Source organism: Malania oleifera, chromosome 3, assembly GCF_029873635.1.
Source record: "Malania oleifera isolate guangnan ecotype guangnan chromosome 3, ASM2987363v1, whole genome shotgun sequence".
Classification (NCBI taxonomy): domain Eukaryota; kingdom Viridiplantae; phylum Streptophyta; class Magnoliopsida; order Santalales; family Ximeniaceae; genus Malania; species Malania oleifera.
In genome coordinates, this window is record NC_080419.1 from 7,229,780 (window position 1) to 7,252,831 (window position 23,052).

A 23,052-nucleotide genomic window follows, 5' to 3' on the forward strand; every position below is an offset into this window, starting at 1 on the left:
TTCGATTCACGGGGGGGTGGGTCGACATCATCGGGGAACTCATTCGTCCCTTCACCAATTTCCTCCTCATACTTGTCATCTCGTAAATGAACATCGTTCGTGATGTTCATCCCCTTGTCTAACGCGTTGTTCGCTATTGCGAACAACGATCCTCGTTGTTCTACTGAAACTTCTTCGCAGACACCATGATAATTCGTGTCAATAGTAGGTCCTTCGTACGTCTGCGGCTTGAACGACGATCCTGGACATTCGTTCATTTCGACAACAGGCATCTCATCAATAGCTGGATCTGCTTCCTCCACTTCAACCACGTGCTCAATAAACGTTCCTGGCTGCCCATCTGCGGCGACACCCATGTGAGGAATATTTTCGACATATAGTTGCACAGTCAAATATGTCATCCCTACACAGTGTGCATCCAACACCATGTGCAAACCGTAATCATCAATTACGGGAACAACCTCATAGAAGATTGTATCATGATGCCCCATACTTGGGTATCTTACGGTTACCCGCAATGCATATTGATTTGGATCAATAAGCAAGTACTTGTATATCTTCGTATACAATTTAGTTAATTTACACCTATGGCCAATTCGACTAGGTTGAACTGGCGGAATACTATAACTAACACCGGTTTGTCCAGTTATAATGTTACCCCCCATGTACAATAATACCAGAACCAGAATACTGCTCGAACTTCCTGCCATCTAGATCGACGCTTGGGAAATATAAAAGACCTACGCAAAACAAAAATTTTATGTATAAGTGATATGCTAAGTGAATAGTAAACAAGATTTATTTTTACTACGTTCATGTGCATGCAATATTCTCTAATTGTTTCACTTGTCACTTTGAAAATATTCTTGCATGTAATTCTGACTTTTCTACGAAAAGTCGTACCGAAATTTTGGCAGCATGCCAGGTGTAATTTGAACATTTACCCATTTTTTCAATGACATGTAGGAAGAATAAGTCATGCAAGGCACACAAAATTCAAAAAGTTTAACCTCATACCCTTTTTTAATCTCTTTACAAAGATGTTTTGAACATTTTTGTGGGATTTTTTAAACAAAAATGATACATAGCAACAACAAATATTTATTTTTGGATTTCAATATATTAATAGCGACAACAATATTTATAACAATTGTTCACACACTTAAAACACGCAAGCTGACACCACAATGCACATATATATATCTACACATATATACATGCATAATCATGTACATATATATATATATACATCTCATATGCATTCATGCAAACTCATAAAAATACATGCTAGCACAATAATATATCCTCATATGCTTTTGCATATATTCCACACACATATACACAAAATCATGCACACATACATGTCTAGTCATGTCTAAAGGACACATGCACATTAGTTCATTATTTCATCTTCGCATTTGCACATTTTATTCATACACTACTCATGCATACTCACATAATACATGCATACACATACATGCCCTTATTCTTATGACATTCCTATGTACACACAAATACCTATACACATGCTTTCCTTTATATGCATGGTCACATGTTTACATACTTCTATATAAACTCCTACAAATTATCTCACATGTGCAACACATAAAAATTTATATTTATTTATTTTACTTATATCCATGCACCCAATATGTTTTCCATTTACACATACAAATGCACAACTCATTTGCATGTCCTACCATTACCATCTACTTATGCATGCATCATATGAATACCCATGCACATGTATCTACTACCAAACACTCCCATTCATACCTCTATACCCACTGCCTCATGCATTAATACATTCATATTCATATGAATAAACTCACCTTCATGTTCACCATGCATTCATCCATGACCAAACATGCATATATATATATCCTTACATATGCATACATCCACATACATGCACATCTATATTCTACATTCATGCACATGCATTTATATTCAGTAACCCATCATGTATACACACATGTGTTAAACATCATGCTTATACTCATTTGTTATCTGCTTATTCATGTAAAGCAATATACATATGTTTATGCTTTCATATATCCATACATACATCCACTACAATGCACATATTCACGACTCTATATATGCATGTAATCATATATATTGAAGTCAGGTAAATTTAATAGGCAAGCCAAACAAGAAAATAAAATTATAAAATTTTAAATCAATTAAAACTAACCTTCCTCTAGATGCAGCAACGAAGCCAAATAATCCAACTCAAAACAGAAAATTCCTTAGTAATTAAAATAATAAATTCACATTTTTGCTAAATAAAAAAAAACCTACCCCATCTTCTCCCTTAAATAGCCTTGCCTTCGCTCGAACAGTCACCTGCCAACTCGAACGGTAACTTGCAAACTCTAACGGTCCTCCCTGCAACCTCTTTCTCCTCTGTGATAGTCTTCTGAAAGCTCGGGGAGCTTTTGAGCAGACGAAGCAAATTTCGCAAGATAGTTCTGCAAGATTTACTACGTGTCACAACGCGACTGGATTTCAGGGGAAAATCTCGCAGCTTGGTCCTGCAAGATTTACCACGTGTCATCTTCCCGCTGGCTGCTCTCTTGAAATCTCGCAGCTCCAAGCTGCGAGATTTGCTCCAGCCTCGCTTCCCGCTATTTCTCTCGTTGCCACGCGTCGAAAGCAGAGTGGCCCATCAGTTTAAATCTCGCAGTATGAAACTGCGAGATTACGTGAGCATTACTTTGGAAAAATTTTTCCCAATCAGAGTATTATTTTATATTTTATTTATATTTAATAACAAAACGGGAAAAAACTCCTATAAAATACGTACAATGCCTAAAGAGGAAGACTAGTGCAAACTTAATTTTGAGAATATTAGGCACTTCAATTTTTTTGGGGGATTTTTAAGAGATTTTGGAAAATAAAAATTATTAATAGTATAGTAATTTTCTTGAGAAAAGAATATTATAGATAAAATAGTAGACTCCGCGAAAAAAAGTTTTTAACTTGAAAATGTATGCATCCCAAAAATATTTACTAGCTTCTTGTTTTAGGTTTGTATTTACAATAATATTCAAACTCTATAATATGAGCTATTCTTATACATTGCCAAGACAGGTTTTATATTTTATGTTGTCATACACATTTTTTCCCTTCCCAAACTTGCCTTTAATAATTTAATTCAAATAAACTATTCCACTTAAGTTGATAACATCCTAAATTCATTACTACATCTCTTAATGACCCAAAGGTTGTTCGGTATATGCTTGAAAACTAGAGAATTATATAATAAAATGACTAAAAAGCATAATAATTATTGTGCTTTTTTTGTAAATTCAGGGATAGAAGTCATCTTCAAGACATACATATAACTTCCCATATTATCTCATTAAAAATGTTTAAAATATATAAAAAATTGAGGTTTATATCTAATTACATGATTAAATTTGATGATTTAACATACAGAATTAATATTCATATTATTTGTAGTCTTATATTAATTTAATAATTTTATTTAGTAACTATTTTTGAGATCATTCCACATACATAGCACGGGATCTCTGCAAGTAGCATATTAAAACACTACCAAAGTTCTTGACATAACACTATATATAAATGCTTATTATGTTGCAAGGTGCGGTTAAGTTTGCCGCCACCGAGGCACCGAGATTGAATTACTCTCACTTAAGCATTAGTATCAGATTGATATTTTCATGCTACTGTTGATTCTACAGTTATTAACATTAAATGTATAAGACTAAGATCCATTTATCACATGTTTCACATCCACAAAACGGGCAAGTAGACAACATTAAAGGGACATATCCCTCATGTAATTTCTCAAAAAATTAGCATTAATCTGGCATTTGAAAGTTTGCCCACTATTTGAAAATCATTATTAAAACTCGGTCCACGTCTATTATCACATCCCCATTTTTCTTAATTTGTTCACTTTCCATGCATGAAGTAGGATAATTAGCAGCATACTCTGAACTAATCCAAAGATGTATGTAGTCCTATGCAAATTAATTTTCTCGACAACTTTCTCATTCAATGCATTTCGTGAGCTAGCTTTTGCAATCATATGTTAAATAATAAATCAAATTCTTCAATTTATATAATTCAACAATTTGATTTACCATTTAAAATATAACATTATTGTTATGGCAGTCCTCCCATGGATGAATGACTCAATTAGAATTCAACCTCACATGCAGTAATTAACCTTGTGCTTTTATTTAAACCCAAAGATGCATGATGAAAAAAGTCCCAGGACACTGTATATAGGCTCTTCGTAAGCACTATACATGTACAATAATCCTATTCAATTATCCTTTTCTTCTTTTTAGTTCCCAAGTTTTCATTATCGATGTTGAGTTTGTGGTTCATATTTAGAGTGAAACACATACACCGAAAAAACATCGTGAAGTAAAGAGCAAAAGAGAAGTCTGTAGAATGAAAACCGGCGATGGTATGTTCGGCGATTTTAGAGCTGAGGGATAACCGTTGACGATTTCATGCAGTATGTAAAAGTATTTTTTTGAGCTTCAAATCGTCGACGGTTGGCCTAAACTATCAACGGTGTCGTTCGACGCAAGTTACGATTTTTGAATTTAGAGATCAGTAGTTTTGCCTAAGCTTGACATAATTGATAGTGAGAATCATAGTTACTATACCTGTGGATGTAAACAAATTGTTGAATCACGTAAATCTTTTATTTTTGATTATTGCTTTTGTTTTTCTGCAAACAACAATCAAGTTGCTGGCTTCCAAACCAACTGGAACCCAATTTATGAAAAAAGTTTAAAACAATCGGAACGGTCCGGATCACTCTTCTTGTTCCACCACAAAAATTATAACAAGCTGACATATTCAAAAGCATGGGCGATTAAATACCACTACTCAAATTTGTACCGAGTCAAGCAAGTTGACACATGAGTTCAGAATCAAGTCCAATTCACAATAAACTTCTGGACTCCCTCGAATCACGAAGAGTGTTTTTTTAAATCACTACTCTTGTTGCAAAGCGTAAATTATGTATTCTCCCACACCCACATACGAGAAATGAGTGATCCGAGATCACCGATCATTTGGATGAACCAAAATTTTCTTCCTATATAATTTACCTAGCCAGTATGGGAGTGCCAGACAGCCCATCTTCCGAAACATCACAGAAGTAGTCGTCGCTCTTGCACAGCGCATACACAATGTCCACCATGCTCGGCCGCCGCGCCGGGTCCCTGTGCACGCACGCCACCGCGACCGCCATCACATTCATCATGCTCTCCATGGGGCACGAGTCCTTCACCAGAGCCCTATCCATCCACTGCCTCACCCTCGCCACCTTCTCCTCCTCCTTCCCTTCCAGAACCTTGGGGGCGTCGACCCACAGCGCCCTCCCCTCGTCGTCGACGGCCTCCCTGCCGGACATGAGCTCCAGCAGGACCACCCCGAAGGAGAAGACGTCCATCTTGGTGGATACGACGCCGTCGGCGAGGTACTCCGGGGCGATGTAGCCCTGGGTGCCGACGATGTGCATGGTGATGGCGTTGCAGCCGGACTTGGCGAGGCCGAAGTTGGCGATCTTGGCGCGCATGGTGGAGTCGAGGAGGATGTTGCTGGCTTTGATGTCTTTGTGGACGACGCGGGGGCGGGTGTGCTCGTGGATGTACTGGAGGCCGTTGGCGACGTCGATGGCGACACGCAGGCGGGTTTTCCAGCTGAGCTTTTGGTTCTGGGATTGGGGGTCGTGAAGCCATGAGTGGAGAGAGCCGTTCTCCACGTTCTCATAGACCAGGTAGCAGTTTGCGTCCTCTGGGTCGATGCAGAAGCCCTCCAGCTTCACCAGATTCCCGTGGTTAACCTTCATGTTAATTCACATTAATTGCAGAAAATATCATTCAGACAGACATCCTCCAAGGACTAGTTAATTAATTAGAATTTTGTTCAAATTAACAAATCTAATCAGAACAAAAGGGTGTAGGCATGTGCGATGCATACACTGAATTTCATTATGTACAAAAAACACTCACAGTTTAATTTAATTAAAATAAAGATACAAGGTGAAACGGTTGCTGAAGTACTCTGGATCTTTTTATTCAAGTTAAAATAAATTTTTTAATTATTGAGTAATTTAGTAAACTAATAATATTTTATAAAAACCACTTATAATTAAGTTCACTATTCTCCTACTATATATATACACACAGGGTCTGCAAGCCGTCGGTTCGGTCAAATTCTATTAATTAATTGGATTTTTTGATTAATACTAATCCCTAATCGAACTGACCCAATTAGTTGTTATAATCGAACTGTACCCGACCAAACCAACTTTTAGGATAATTTGGTTAACCGAATTTGATCGAATAAATTTAAAATTAATTATTAAAATAAAATATGATTACAAATTTTGTTTCTAATTTACCAATTCTAACTTAATTACTAAAAGGGTTTATTGATAAAAGGGATATTTTAAGATTAAACATTTAAAATTTAACATATATCACATATTAATATTACTAATTTATATTTAATTATTAATTAATTAGTACTTCGGGTAATTCGGTTAATCGAATAAAAAATTTCCCACACCCAAACCGAAAATCGAATACCCGAAATTATTCAAATCTGGAACCGAACCAAACCGACCAGACTCGATCGGTTAATTTCAGTTAAACCTGAATTATGCTCACACACATAATTTTGCCATTATTTTCGTAAATTTGAGAGCATAAAACATATACACTATGCCAACATCTGGTCTTTAGAGAATAATTAAGTAAAATAATGGTCAAAAAACAACTTAACGAAAATAAGATGATCATGATAAATAAAATAAGGAATAGTCTAAATATTTTAATATTCTAATGTTAGTATTTGCCTTCTCCTTTTCTTATTTAACCTAACCTGACTTAATCTGCTCTTATCCTCACCTTTAGATATCGAATTAGACAATTAAACAAAGAGCTAGTCGGAAAAATAATTGTGCAACTCACAATAAACAATCATCTACATGTTGACCAAAAAGAATTAAATATTGTATGTATAATTAAATAGACCATTGACTATATTTTATAATATTTTGCACATGATAATGGAAAATTGAGTCCCCGTGACAACACTTTTGAATGCGAGTTCATAATAATAATATGATATGCACATGGGATATTAATTTAATCAAGAAATTTCAAAATCTAATCCTCGGAAAATCACTCCACCGGTTCATTAATTTCTCATACTAAATAGTTAAATATTTGCAGCTATAATTTCATAACAGGGGCAAAGGACCAGTGTCGTCCCATTCAGACTCATCAGGTTGATTAATATACTAATTAAACTAATATAATTCTGTTATGTATATATATCAGAATAAAAATTTTTAAATATTTCATTCAATTAAATATAGACATTAAATATTATGAGTCATGCCATAAAAAAAGTCTGAGTAAAATATTTTCCTAAGGTGTATTAACTAATTTTACCCTTTATAGGGTACCCTAACCAGTAAAATTGAAAACGTAGTTATCGTGTCAGGTGTTATTGCGTAAAACGACACCGTTTGGTTAGCTCAAAACGGCATCATTTTGTGTAGCTTGTGCCGTGGAAAATGAAAAATGATCATTTACCTTCTGTAGGATCTTCAGTTCCTCGCGGGCGTTCCACTTCATCTTCTTGATCGCATAGGCCTCTCCATTGATGTATCCTTTGTACACAGACCCTTGAATCAAGCATCTCTGATCAAACCCATTGGTGGCTTCTTTCAGTTCCTCTACCTTGTAAACTTTGTACTTGTCCAAGCACTCCGAAACATCCACCATCAAATTCACATCCTCCACCTTCACCCCCTTCCCTCCCCCACCCACTGACATCTGCTTCTGCCTCTGCCTTTCTTCTTCTTCCCTCTCCGTTTCCCTCCTCTTCTTCAACAAAACCTCTCTGTACGCCCAAAAACCCACAATCAAAATCATCAAAATCCCACAAATCCCCAACCCCACCGCCAATCCCACAATCACCCCTTTCCGCTCCACCCTTCTGGACGGCACAGAAGGGGCAACAATCGGCTGCGTTAGCTCAGGAAGCTGATTCACCGGAACGAAGATTGTCTGATAGGGTTGTATGCTGCTTGCTCCGTTAACGTCGACAATTGACTGTGCCTCTGTTCCGAACCGGGAAGCGACGGAAGACAAATTGTCGGAGGGCTGGTAGACGTAGGAGATGAGGTAATTGTTTCGATTCTGCAACTGGGTCTGATTGGGGCACTTGCAGAAAACGGGGAAGATGACATCGACGCCGATGGTGAGATTGGTGGGGACGAGGGTGGGGTTGACGACCTCGACGGACTGGTACGTGGTGAGGTTGAGGAAGGAGAAGGTGGAGACCAGGTAGAAGGTGTCGTCCGGATTGATTGTGTAGGAGATGTTGGCGTAGGAGATGGTTTCGGTGGCGTTGGAGACGGCGTTACAGGAACAGGTGAGGGGAACGAAGAGGGGTTGGCCGGGGAGGAGTGTGGTGTTTGCTAAGGATATGTTGCTGGGTTCGGCTATCATGAGGCGGCTGACGCCGAAGAGATCGCCGATGGCGGCGAGGTTGAGGAAGTTGGGGGCGGTGGCCCGGTAGAAGGCGTAGGTTTGGCATGGGTAAGTGGACTGGTTCGCCGGGCAGGCGTAGCCGGTCGTGTTTGTTTGCTGGGCTCGCGACTGCTGAAGAAGGAAGAAGAAAAAGAGCAGCAGAGGGGATATGGAGATGGCTTTGGCTCTCATTTTCTTTGAGATTGGTTCGTCTGATGCTTCTCAACAGGTCCCAAATGTGTTTGTCGAAATGTTCAAGTGAGTTTGCTCAATATATATATACATGCATAAAAAATGAAAGGGGAAAGGTGAAACATTTTCATTTTGTCAAGATTGGAGTCAATTGAGCCGAGTTTTTCCGTTTTATTATTAAAATAAAATAAAATATTAAATAATACTTTATTTGGAAAAAAAATTTCCAAACTAATGCTCATAATCTCGCAACATAAAGCTACGAGATTTAAAGGTCCAGCGCTACTAGTGGTGACGCATGGTAGAGCAAATCTCGTTGGGCCAAACGGCGAGATTTGCTTCTTATCCAATTAAATCTAGCATATATATATATATATATATATATATATAAAATTAAAAATATTTTATAACTAATTAAAATATATATATTTTAATTCGAAGTTAATAATGCAAAATGTGTTTTAATTTATAATTATAAAAAAATTATAAAATATTTTTCAAGGAAGGCTTTTGAATGTACTCAATTTTTTCGACAAATGAATTAGTAATTATTTGAAAAAAAATCAAAAAAATAAGTATTTTTTAAAAATAAATATACTAAAAATACTTATAATAGATAAAATTATTTTTAGATAAATATTTTTCTAAATAAGTATTTTTTGTAAAAAGTTCTTTTCATTAGAGCATAAATTATTTAAATCTCAAGGAGTTAAAATTTTAAAATATTCCTATTTAGTTTATAAAATTTAAATTTTTAGAATTATTTATTCATAATTACAAACTATTATCATAAAATTGGAGTATTAATCAAAAGTACTTGATAATTACAAATATTTAAAAAAAAATTAGAAGATATTGATAAATATTTACGAATCTAATTTTACTTACTTAAAAATTGGCCCCTAGTTAAATAAAAATGAAAAAAAAATTATTTCGACTTATCTGAGTGGGTAAAATCCTTAAAAATCATACTTCACTCGATCTAATATATATATATATATATATATATATATATATATATATAGCTCATACTCCTATTATTTTTTTTATCTATTATTTGTCATAAACTCATAAAAAGCTAACATTATTATTTGTTTTATATTGTCGAGATAAATTAAAACCGGATTTATAATTAGTCGACAAACCAATCAACAAGTAGTAATTAAATGATCTAAATACACTTAGGATAATAATAGGTTGGTACTGACTCTATGAAATCAAAGTTATTATTATGACCTCTAGCAATTTCACACGCTTCTAGATGTTGCGATACCATTCAAACTTAAAATAACAAAAATTTTCTATCCATTGTCATTTTGGGTTAAGGCTTCTGCACTTTGCATGTTACAACATATATATAATTGTTATGTGTCATTTTTTATATTCGGCAGTATTTAATTCTTTGGAGCATAGGTTTAATCTTTCACTATTTAGTTAAATAAAAGATATTTTATTCATCTCAATTTAATTTGATTTTTATATTCACTTGAGTTAATTTTGAAATCCATTAATTTGTACGGTAGTTGGTAAGTCAAATATCCTGCCAAACAAATTTTTTTATTTGACAAAAATAAAAACTAGTCACACAAAAACAAACAAACAACTAAGTAGACAGAAAAAATAAATAAATAAACTCAAAGACCAAGTTCAAGAGAATGAAGTGTGCACAAGACACATGACTACACAAATGAAATGAAAATAATCAAATGCTATACAAATGAAATGAAAATAATCAATGATATACAAATGAAATAAAAATAATCAATACTATACAAATGAAATAAAAATAATCAATGATATACATACAAATGAAATGAAATAAAACTAATGCTAAACTACTCGGTGCCGCAGCGAGGTCGTTTCCGGGGTCGTGGTGGCTGTCATCTGCGTCTGCCCTCTTCCTGCTGGTCATCTGCATCAGGTGTCCTGTTCCGTCGTCCTAGATGTGGGATCATCTCCGCCAAGAGGTACTGCGTAATCACCATCCATGCGAAGTGCATGTGGTGAGAACTAATATGATGTCTTTGGACGAGAACGAGGTGATATAGAGGGTGCATCGACCTCCTCCCCATCGAAAAGGTCGTCCAATAAAAATGACATCGATGGGGTGGCGGGCAGAGTTAGATGGGGCATAGTGTTCAGCAGTGCTCCAACATGACTCAACGTACTACATAACATTCAGTCGTGTCTCTGCACATGCAGTGAGAAGGTGGGGGCATGGAAAAAGTGTAACGCTTGCCACTTCCCACATGAGCATTTGCACCTATCCTGAATGCTTAAAGTTTGGACGTTATTTCTTTTATGGGGTCCCAACTACACGGTCGTGATGCTAAAAGTACCCCTAGACCGGTTGAAAGTCGTGACTCAGTGTCCGGTCGCCTTTAACTTTTTTTTTTTCCATCACTAGCAATATATGAGGAGTGAATGCATTTCCTCCCGATATTGTATTACGAGCAGCCTCCTGTTGGCTGTTGAAATAATGTGCAACACAATAAAATGTCAGTTGCACAAGGATTGTGATTGGGAGGCTACATGCGCCCTTTAGGACGGCGTTGAAACATTCCACGAGGTTAGTCATCATGTTCCCATACCTTCTGCCACGGTCGTGGCGCTGAGTCCACATATGAGGAGGGATTTGATCAAAAAACAACTTCGCAGGTTCCCCACCCTCATCGAATATTCTCTCCATCTACATATTAAATTTTCTTACTTAATGCTCCCTTACCGCTCGCTCGGTCCTACGCTTAAGATCGACACTGTGCACTTTGGTGCTAAAGTTGTTAACCACGTGTCGAAGGTAGAATCAATAGTGGGCACGTGGTGGTTGCCAATCGGGATTGCGCTACACTGAAATGAGAATTTATGCATGCCGATCTGATATGAGGCAAATGTCATCCCTATCAGTAATAGTACAAAGACAACATAGAAACCAATTCCATGTGTTCAGACTTTCCTCTTGATCAATAGAAAATGTAAGGGAAAATATTTGTCTATTTGCATCCGAGCACGTGGCAATTAGGAGTTTACCCTTATACTTACCGTACAAGTGTGTCTCATCCACACACATAATAAGAGGGCAGTGATGAAAACCCTGAATAGATGTTGTGAACGCCCAAAATACAGACACGAATGTTACAGTGTGCTCGCTACCTGGAAGAGGAGTCCACCTCCACTTTACAACAGTATCAGGATTGTACGCGCACATCGCTTCCATCCACTTAGGCAAAGTTTGATAAGATATCTCGCCGAATACTTGGGCAATTGTCTTCTGTTTGCCCAACCAGACCTTCTTATACGAAATCGAATAACCGAAACGACGATCTATGAACTCTTTCAATGTAGCGATTGATGTTGACGCATCACCCCTAATCATATTCACGATCTCCCTAACAAAGAGGGACGACGTGATTCGGTTATGGTCCTATGAGAGAAGTTTGTTCAAAAACGTGTGCGGACCACCGTATGGGGTGATTTCGAATAATCGGTGTTTCGTCCGATACATTGCACGCATTCTCCAACCGTAATCAGAGTTCTTACACCTAACAACCCATAACAGTGGGGTAGACTACACGACATAGAAGTCATGGTGCGTTCGAGCGTGGTATATTCGCATGACCGCTATCAACTGATCTTTCGACCCGAATAGCATCCCTTTACTCAACTCAGACGATTCATCCCAACGAGTTACTCATATAGGAAGTTCTTCATCATGTGAAAAATCTGCAGCATCTGCGTCAATTACACCGTACATAGAAGGTTCGTCCATGAACTGGGCATCGTACGTGGTATCATTCATTTCACGGGAGGGTGGGTCGACATCATGAGGGAACTCGTTCATCCCTTCACTAGTTTCCTGCTTGTATGTGTCATCTTGTAAATTAACATCATTCATGATGTTCATCCCTTCGTCTAACGCATTGTTCGCAATAGTGAACAACGATCCTGAACGTTCTGCTGGACCTTCTTCACAAACACCATGATCATCCGTGTCAAGAATAGGTCTTTCGTACGTCTGCGGCTCAAACGACGATCCCGGACATTCGTTCAAATCCACAACAGGCATCCCACAAACATCCTCACTTGTGTATGGTTTAATACCTTCATTCGCAGTCATATCATAAGGATGTGTCTATTGAGTGTCTTCTTTTACTTTGACCACATGCTCGACATATGTTCCCGTCTGCCTATCAGCGATGACACCCATGTGAGGAATCGTTTCGGCATATAACTGCACAGTTAAATATGTCATACCTACGCAATGTGCATCCAACACAATGCGCAGACCGTAATCGTCAATTACGGGAACAACCTCATGGATGACTGTATCATTATACCCTCGCATAAGGTATCTTGCGGTCACCTGCAATGCATATTGATCTGAATCAATATGCCAATATTTGTGTATATCTTCGTATATAATTTATGTAATTTACACCTATGGGCAATTCGAATAAGTCGAACTGGCGGACTACTATAACTAACACCAGTGTCTCTAGTTATAATGTTCCCCCCTATATATAACAATACCGTCATCGGAGTACTGTTTGAGCTTCCTGTCATTTAGATTCGCACTCGGGAAAGAAAAAAGACCTATGCAAAACAAAATTATATGTATAAGTGATATGTGTTAATTGCCTAGGCATTGCCTTTATAATTTATAATGTCAATTAAAATGTTATAATAATCATTTACTAGTTTTTTAATATAAAATTTTAAAAATTATAAATGAAAATGTTAATTAGAAAGCATTAATTTAAAATGTTAACATATTATAATTATATACTATTTTGTTGTACATTAATCGTATGTTGAAATATAGTAATGTGTAAAAATTTTAATTAAAAATATTAATTGAAAATTATTAAACTAATAATGTTAACATAATTTTTAGTAGGTGCTTGATCTAACAATTGCAACTACTCTAACTATTATTTGTTCCCTTTGTTTCTATTTTGGATAACTAAATATTATAACTCCAAAAACTAAATATGCATTAAGATATTTTTTCCGTAATTGTGAAATCGACTTTAAGGACTTTATAATGTAAGAAATATTACTTACATTTACGATTATTCCAAATTGTTTATAATAGTCAAATTTTTTATTTTATAATTGTTTATTCCAAATTTCTAACATAATATTTTGTAACATATTATTACAAACATAATAATATTAATTGACTATTAAAATTGTTTATAATGTAAGAAATATTACTTACATTTATGGTTAACATGTAAATATTTTCTAGCTAATTCATGGTTACTTAAAAGTAATTTTTATTTTTGTTAAATATGTACATACAAATTTTGAATGCTTACACAAATTGTCATATATTAATTCATGTTATAGTGGGATAGCACACAAATCATGCAAAGTAAACATTGGCAATATAAGAATGAATTTAATTAAACATAATCATGCAAACATTGGCAATATAAGAACTAATTTAATTAAACATTATCATGCTTACACAAATTGTCTTAACTAATTGTTGAAACAATCTTGATGTTGCTAATTTAAAATAAAAAATAAAAACTATTTTCACACTAGACGTACTTTTAATTTTTGTTGCTCTATATTCATGACATAGTATATGGTGTTAGTTGATAATGTGATAAAATATAATTGGATAAATAAAATAACAAATAGCACCAAAAAAAAAATGCATTCATAACTCTTTTACTATTTTTTAAACTATAATTTTAATGATAATATTTATTAATAAAGTCCTAATCTCTCCTCAAAGCTTTCATGCTATGAACTTTGACATGGTTACAAAAAATTAAATTAAAAAAAAAAGATTTCAATATAATAAACCTAATATGCCTATATTATGTTCCAGTAAATGATCAGAACATTGAAATTGAAAAAACGATTTCAATATAACACCCTTGACACAGAACATGAAAAAAAAAAATTGAAAAAACGCAAATAAATGAGAACTGAACCTTCGGATTATCCGGATGCAGCTATGAACCCAAATGAAGCAAATCAAACTCAATGATAAAATTCGAACTCAGTAAAACCAATCAAACTCAAGGAATAAATTTTGTTTTACGGTAAATAAAAAATACGTATCCTATTTTCGAGTTTAAATAGCTTTCCTCGCTCGAACGGTCACTTGCTCCAAACGGTAACTTGTTTCTCCTACCATCCTCTGCCTGCCGTCCTCTCTATGCTTGCAAACGGTCATCTACAAGCTTCGAGATTGTCCACGTGTCATACGCCGTGCCATTTCGTAGGAAAATCTCGCACGACCATCCTGCGAGATTTTTGCCACGCGTCATTAGCATACTGGGTGACTTTTTAAATCTCGCAGGGCGAAACTGCAAGATTTTCTTAATCAAGGCTTCAGTTTCTTGCGCAGCACCAAATTGCGAGATTACGGGAGCATCAGATTGAAAATTTTTTTCAAAATAAAATATTATTTAATATTTTATTTTATTTTAATAATAAAATTGGAAAAAAAAAACCCGTTATTCGTTCATAAATGCTCATCTCATCTTTTTAACTTTTGTCAACCCCAATAGCTATATAAATGAATAATGGATCCCTGCAGATTGTTGACCATCTGTTGAGGGAGATAAGAAATCAGTGTAGTTTGGTGGAGATATTTTGTGAACGGTGGAATTTTTCAACTTGGCTGCTAAAAATTATTTGAAATTTCCCATCCAATCCAAACAGGCTTTTATGATTGTCATTAAGTAGATAGAGACCGATCTATGACTGATGCAAAAGAGATCTCCATTCTCCGCACTAGTCAATCCCCAACCTTCAACCTTGACTTTTAACCATGAAAATAAATTTTTTGAGAGATTGACTAGTCTAGTCTTCACCCTTTAGGATACGCACGCACCTTGCTTTAGCTGCAGTAGAAGATATTTGTATGAAAATGAAGAAGTTAAGGTTGAAGGTCATCTTTCTCTTCCTATACCAGTAAATTATTTTTATACAGGATGAAACATTACCAGTTATAATATATCTCAATGTCTATTCTTAAGAATATATTAGTTATGATAGATTAATTATAATTAATTATATAAAAAATCGTAATATTTTAAGAATAAATGATACTAATTACCACAAATATGAGCATCTCACTCTCACCTCTTATATGAATAAGTTTTATGAAAATTATACGCAAATTACCCACATTATAATACTCCGTATATATAGGTATCAGCGCACACTATAATTTAAATTTCTAATAAAAGAATAATGTAATTTTATTATTATGTTATATAAATGTAATAAAATATGATGGTTAAATTTTGAAAACCATGTTGCTTCAAATTATTTCATGATGGTTAAGTGCTGATTTTTTTTTAATTATAATTACTGATAGTTTTAGGACATAGATTTAATTGGGTTCATATTCTTGATTCATGTTCTTGAAATATTTGATTCTGTATGACTGATCGGCGGCTAAATGAGTGTTTTTAGATTTTAACCCATCATGAAGTGACCCATTGACCCTTGACTTAATTTCCTCCGTCCAAGGTTGGAAAGTTTGTGGCCAAAGGGACCCATTGACAATCAATTTATCGTTTTGGTTGCAGTCGCCACCGTGGATAAGGGATTCAAATAATTTAACATTTAAATGTTAAAATTTTAAAATAATTTATATTGAGTGAACAAGGCTAATGCACAAGCCCAGTGTGCACCCACAAAATTAAATGTTTATTGTAAAACCTTCTAGGGTTAGTCGAGACCCTCGAACTTTGGGATTTTTTTTTTTGTTGTTAATGGGGGTATAATTTGTTGCAATATTTGGAAAAAGGTCCGGAATGGCGAGGCGTGACGATGATAATGGTTCGATGGGCCATTAATATGTTATTTTCTTAAGTACAATTAGTCGTTCATGTAATTACTACACATTGATTGGTCTCTGTTCCTGCCTAAAAATCGAACAATTTTTGGAGACGTTCCTTGATCGCAAACACCTAAAAGAGAGAAGGTAAGGATGGTTTGAAGGATCTGGAGTGTACACTAGGGGATCACTCTGATACCTAAGTAAAAGACTTATTGAGAGACTAATTGTAATAGTAAAAAGAATGAGTATGAATGAAATATTTTACCTTTTCTCCAAGTCCCTTTTTATAGTGGCGGAGATTGACGATTCATTGATCCGGTATTTATGAGCGCATTATTGCACATGTGGAGTTACACAAGCTTTATGGACATTTATGTGGGGGGTTTTGAATATGATTTCATAATCGTCCCTCTCATCAATGTGTGTAATTTAATTTACCTATCGGTTATGAAAGTTGGCTTGGTGGAATTAAAATCGTTCCTCCTTTTAAATGAGGATATTTTGGGGTATATTAGTTGTCTCCCCCCCCCCCCCCACTCTGGTTTCAAATTTTTGAAATTTGTTTCCAAAGTTCGAAGACTTTAAACATTGTTGGGACATAATCTTTTTTTTTTTTTCGAGTCGTGTATTTGTCCGAATTGTTTTGGATTCTACCGAACAACATATCGGTTCGTCCTAGTATTTTCTACTTCATTCGAGCCATCTTTTATTCGTTCGAGCCATCTTCGCCTTGTCCAAATTGCTCTTGGCTCGTCTGAGCTAGATAGTCATTTGCCGAGTTGTTAATTATAGCTTGACTCATCTAAGTCATTCACGGATCACTAAGCCGATTTTGGTTTGTCTGAGCTGGTTATCTGATCAGGGGTTTGGTGCACTCCGAGCAGCTGTTCGGCCATATCTTGGTGTCCAAACTATCCGAGCAGCTAAATGGCTTATGTTTAATTATTTTTTGATAAAATCAAGCAGCTACTCGGCTATAGTTGTAACGACACCAAAAATATTTATACTAATATTGTCACGCCCTGAACCCGATAATTGGACCCAGGGTGAATTAGTAACCTAACCTGTCCCTATATCATACAAAAACATCCATACACGGGAAAATGAATAAGGGTCCAACCCGGTGGGGTTCCCATGCACCCTATACACATTCATACAAACAGAATATACGCAGCGTAAAATGGTCTTCCTATACATATCATGTACCATACCAGAATCTATACAAAAAGAAAATTTGGGTCCATAATACAAAACACAATCCAGGTGTCAGCCAAAACCACAAAAGACCACCCGAAATAGTCCAAGTACTTACCCAAGTACTGTCCGTAGTAAACTAACCACTACGCTCCCATATAAGGACGCTAGTTCCGGTTACTCGAAGGACCTGAAAAATATGTACGTACATCTGGGGTAAGACACCTCTCAGTAAGGAAGAATCAGGTTATATCGGTGTGTGGCATATGTGTGTTATCATGACATACTAACATGCATAGTTTCACAGTCAAAACAGTTTAAGCTAGTTCCAGTATTTACACGAAACAAGCAATACAATCTGGTGTCATCACACCTTTCAACTCGAAGCTGGACTATCTGGTGGTATTTCACACCCTTCGATAAAAATCGGCAATCTGGTGATATTTCACACCCTTCGGTAAAAGTCGGTGCCCTCGGTAATCTGGCATAGCATTAGCGCTGAACCGGTGCAGATCAAGTGTTCGCACACCCTTCGGCTCAAAAGCCGGCCGATCTAGTGGTATTGCACACTCTTCAACAAAAGCCGGATTTCAAAACCTGAAACAATTCGGAACCCCGTTCCTATTTCACCAAAACACAACTAATGCATGTTCATATAACCAAACAAAACTACACCAATTTGGTAATCTAAAATCATGATTTTCCAAACACATATAGTTTAAACAAATCAAGGCATGACTATCCCTATAACACAATATATATCACAATATATTTACGGTTTTCCAACAAAACCAAGGATACAGCTCGCCACCCACTTTTTTCCAAAACTGTAACATGAAAAATTCATAATTTTTACCTTTAGATTTCCCCAAATGAGTAACCAAAACACACACAGGACCGTGGACACCAAGTCCGATTTCAAAAATAACCGACATAAACATAATTCCCCTTACCTTTCCCCAAATGGTCAATCCCGAACTCTAAGGCTCCTAAACAGTGAACCGAATTCCAAATCCTACAAACCACAATACAAAAGTTACTTACAACCCTGTTACCTACAAGACTACCGAATCAGAACTGAAAATCGAGCCTTACCTCGATTTTGGGCCAAAACCCGAGAATGCTCAAAACGAAAATCTGATCCATAGAACTTGTAGAGAATCCTCGTGGTAACATTGAATCATCGATTCCAGCGACATACGACGAAGAAATCTAGAGAGAGAGAGAGTGTACGATGAGTTTCGAGAGAGATAGATAAAGAAATTGAGTTTTCTTAGCCAAGAAGTAATGAAAATATCTATTTATAGTCCTTTGACTCGGCCGCTCCTCGTCAACGAATGGCATCCTCGTCGACGAGCCCTTATAGACATCTTGTTGACGAGACGATGGTCTCGTCGACGAGCTTGAGATTTTTGGTTCTTGAAACCCCTCGGATTCTCCTTGTCGACAAGCCTCTGCACTTCATCGGCGAGTAGCCCAAGGCCTTCATCGACGAACTATGACTTCGTCAACGAAGTCTGCTCAATTACCATTTTACCCCTCTCTTAATTATTTAATTCCCTTTATCACGGTTCGGGTTCTTATAATCTCCCCTCCTTACAAAAATTTCGTCCTTGAAATTTGTCATCTCTCATTCATAAACTCATTCATACTATCAATTATACACTCAACTTTAGGAAGGAAAAACTGGCGAGCGCTATAATGCAGCCCCATCACAATATATATATATATACATTCACTTATGGCAGAGGAATACCGTGGTTACATACATACACCGTCTTAGGAGTTCACAATACACACACTCCTAACGACTACCCACCTATCCCAACCCAAAGTAGGGTATAACACACATACTCAGAACAACTGTGGATACTTTTGGCATATCTCTGCTTCCAGTTCCTAAGAAGCTTCCTTAACCTCGTGATTCCGCCACAATACCTTCACTAACGGTATATCCTTGGTACGTAGCTTTTGAAATTTACGGTCCAGAATCTGAACAGGTACCTCCTCATACGCTAAAGTATCCCCAATCTGTAGGTCCTCATAACTCACGAGATGCAATGGATCTAACATGTACCTCCTCAACATGGATACGTGAAACACATCGTGGATCCTCGAGAGTGCTGGGGGTAGTGTAATCTTGTAGGCTACCGGACCCACCCGCTCAAGAACCTCGAATGGTCTGATATACCTCGGGCTCAGCTTGCCCTTCTTCCCGAATCTCATTACCCCTTTCATCGGAGCGATCCTCAGAAATACCTTAGCCCCTACTTCGAATTCCAACTCACAGCGGCGAACATCTACGTAACTCTTCTATAGACTCTGAGCTGATTTAATCATCTCCCGGATCAAACCCACTTTCTCAGACGTTTGCTACACGAGTTCAAGTCCTAACACCTTATGTTCACCAACCTCAACCCAATACAGAGGAGATCGACACCTCCGACCATACAGAGCCTCGAACGGTGTCATCCCAATACTGTCTTGGAAGCTATTGTTATAGGCAAACTCTACTAGTGGCATAAATTGTATCCAGCTACCACCAAAGTCTAACACACAAGCCCGCAACATATCCTCCAAGATCTGTATTGTCCTCTCCGACTGTCCATCAGTCTGGGGGTGGAACGTTGTACTGAAAGTAAGCTTCGTCCCCAGCGCTTCCTGCAAGCTCGTCCAGAATCGAGAAGTGAACCTTGGGTCTTGATATGACACAATGGACACCGGTACCCCATGCATTCTAACAATCTCATGCACATACATGTCTGCTAGTCTACTCAAAGGGTAGCTAACCTTCATGGGTAAAAAGTGAGCAAATTTCGTCAACCTGTCCACAATTACCTAGATAGCATTCTGCCCATGAAATGCTGATGACAATCCGGTCACAAAATCCATGGAAATATGCTCCCATTTTCACTTCGGAATAGCTAAGGGCTGTAACTGTAATGACCTGAAGAATAATGGTATTTAAATAATAAAGAGGGAGGGAAATGGAAACAGACACATCAAGAGGTAGCAGACTTCGTCGATGAATACAAGGGATTCGTCGACGAGGATAACATAGGGTCTCGTCGACAAAGGGTAGGGTTCGTTGACAAATTGTCTCTTGACCTCGTCGACGAGGGCCAGTGTATACAAAGGCCAAACTTCATTTTTTTCGGTAGAATTTTGACGCTCAACCCTCTCTCTCTCTCTCCTCCTTAAGGTTCCTCCCTCTTCTCTCTTCGATTTTGGCCTCGTAATTCGCCGAATCGACCATCAGAGGCCACCACGACGCTCCTTGGGAAGTTCTCTCCAAATTTGCCGGAGCGGTTCATTGGTAGAAACAAGTTGAAATTCATCCCCGAATTGAGGTAAGGTTTTTTATTCGAAATTTGGTCTTTCCACAGTTGAAGGAAATGATGTACTCCAATAAATACTGAAGTTTAGTTTTGGGAATTATCATTTTCAGGATACTGCTCAGGGTTTCCTACGGGTGTAAGACCAATATTATAGAAAGATTTTTCAGTTGCCAGGTGAGGGAATAAATTAAAGCAGTTATTTTTCATTGAAATTACTATTATTTAATAGTAGAATAATTTTCAGAAAGCATGTGATTATATATGAGTATAATTGAGAAAATGTAAGTTTGGGAAAATACTGCAATTGTACCGGAAATGTAATTTTATAACGAAATATATGATTTCATTTAATTCGTGTGGCATGAATATTCTTTTATATATATTATACCAAGTTAAGTTAGATTTACAAAATAAAGCATGTTTACAAATATTTTCAGGAATAACATGATAAATACAGTAAATTATGATTTAAGAATATATGATATGTTCGGCGTAAGGCCCCAATTACTCATGTTATTCGGCGCAAGGCCACATTTATTCATGTTTTCGGTGCGAGACCGTAATTATTATGTTAACGTAGGATTCAGAAAATGCTATTATTTGATTTATGATAAATAGTATATGTTTATGTACTATATGTTATTAGAAGCCGGATGTTAGTTTAGTTCAATTTCAGGAGCACGGTATCGTAACTGATAGATCAGATATCTATGTTCAGATAGGTGGTAACCACCCCACGAGGGCGAGAGAGATGGATAGTCGATGTGACTTTCAATGTAGAGTTATAGACATTCACCTAATAGTTCGGACCAGGGTGTGGCGGGCCTATCGTACTTACAAACATTTTAAACTTGGCAGTGGTCGGCCAACCATTGTCGGATCCCACCTTCGGGCTGCACAACCCGTCATGGGGGGTAATACATGACATCAGCTAGTTATACATCCTGGGTGGCTTTCAGTATTATAGATTATATCAGATAATACATGATTAATATGATTACTTGGAAGTATGAAATTATATATTTATCAAACCATATTACGATTTATGTTTTATGGTATGTGAAATGTACGGTATATGTATTACAACATTAAATATTCATGTTGCCACACAGTTGATTTTAATTTATCTACCCTTACTAAGAGGTGTCTCACCCTAAGTTTAAATTATTTCAGGAAACCCAGAGAGATCGGCGGGTCAGGGCCGCCGCTAACTGAGTTGAGCTTCCCTACTAGAAGGGTAAGTTTTAATCTAGGATGATAAGATTTTTGTTGTAAGATCTTAGGTTTATTTTGATGTTTTGGAGATTGTATATAAATACAGTATCTTTGGGAATATAATAGAGTTTGGTATTATGTAATTTATGGTTGATGAATGTGATTTACATTTACTGCTACCTAGGTTCCGCTGTGTCTGACAGATGTCTCCACTACCCACGGGTTTAGGTTAACTATTTTATTTTCTATGTTCTATTATATGATTACATAAGCAGGTCGTTACAGTAACAACCCTGCCTGCCTCTGATGTTAAGCTTTCACCTGCTGATACGTCAGAAACTGCTCCACGAACTGAGCAATTTGCCTTTTCATACCATTCCACCAGAAGGTCTCGTGCAAATCCCGATACATCTTCGGACTACCCGGATGTACCGTATACAAGGAACGATGCGCTTCTTCCAGAATCGTTTTTCTGATCCCGTTGTCATTCGAAACACATAACCAGGTCCCAAACTTCAACACACCTCCTTCAGAGATGTTAAAATCCACAGCTAATCCATGCTGCACTTTTCCCACAATCTCAGCTAACTCTGCATCACTAGCTTGCGCAGCTTTAATACGCTCAAATAAAGTCGGCTGGACCACCAAACTAGCAATGAAAGCCTGATGATCACCAGATACCAACTCTATACCCAAACTCTCCAGATCTTGTCTGATGTGATGCTGAGCTACAACTGTAAATAGTATAACATGT

General features: G+C 36.8%; 1 protein-coding gene across 1 annotated transcript; it reads right to left on the reverse strand.

Annotated features, from left to right (window-relative positions):
• Positions 1-4,848: 4,848 nt before the first annotated feature.
• On the reverse strand, positions 4,849-8,793 carry LOC131152387 (serine/threonine receptor-like kinase NFP). Its single transcript, XM_058104240.1, has 2 exons — positions 7,605-8,793; positions 4,849-5,842 (listed from the first exon to the last, which is right to left on the reverse strand). The coding sequence occupies exons 1-2, from the start codon at positions 8,736-8,738 to the stop codon at positions 5,102-5,104; spliced, it is 1,875 nt and encodes a 624-aa protein (XP_057960223.1). The 5' UTR covers positions 8,739-8,793; the 3' UTR covers positions 4,849-5,101.
• Between the last annotated feature and the right edge of the window lie 14,259 nt (positions 8,794-23,052).

Excerpts from the sequence above, each read along its gene's own strand:
- LOC131152387 (XM_058104240.1), bottom strand. The coding sequence starts at position 8,738 with ATGAGAGCCAAAGCCATCTCCATATCCCCTCTGCTGCTCTTTTTCTTC. Across the intron at positions 5,843-7,604 it reads AACTGAAGATCCTACAGAAG|GTTAACCACGGGAATCTGGT; the intron begins GTAAATGATCAT and ends ATTAACATGAAG.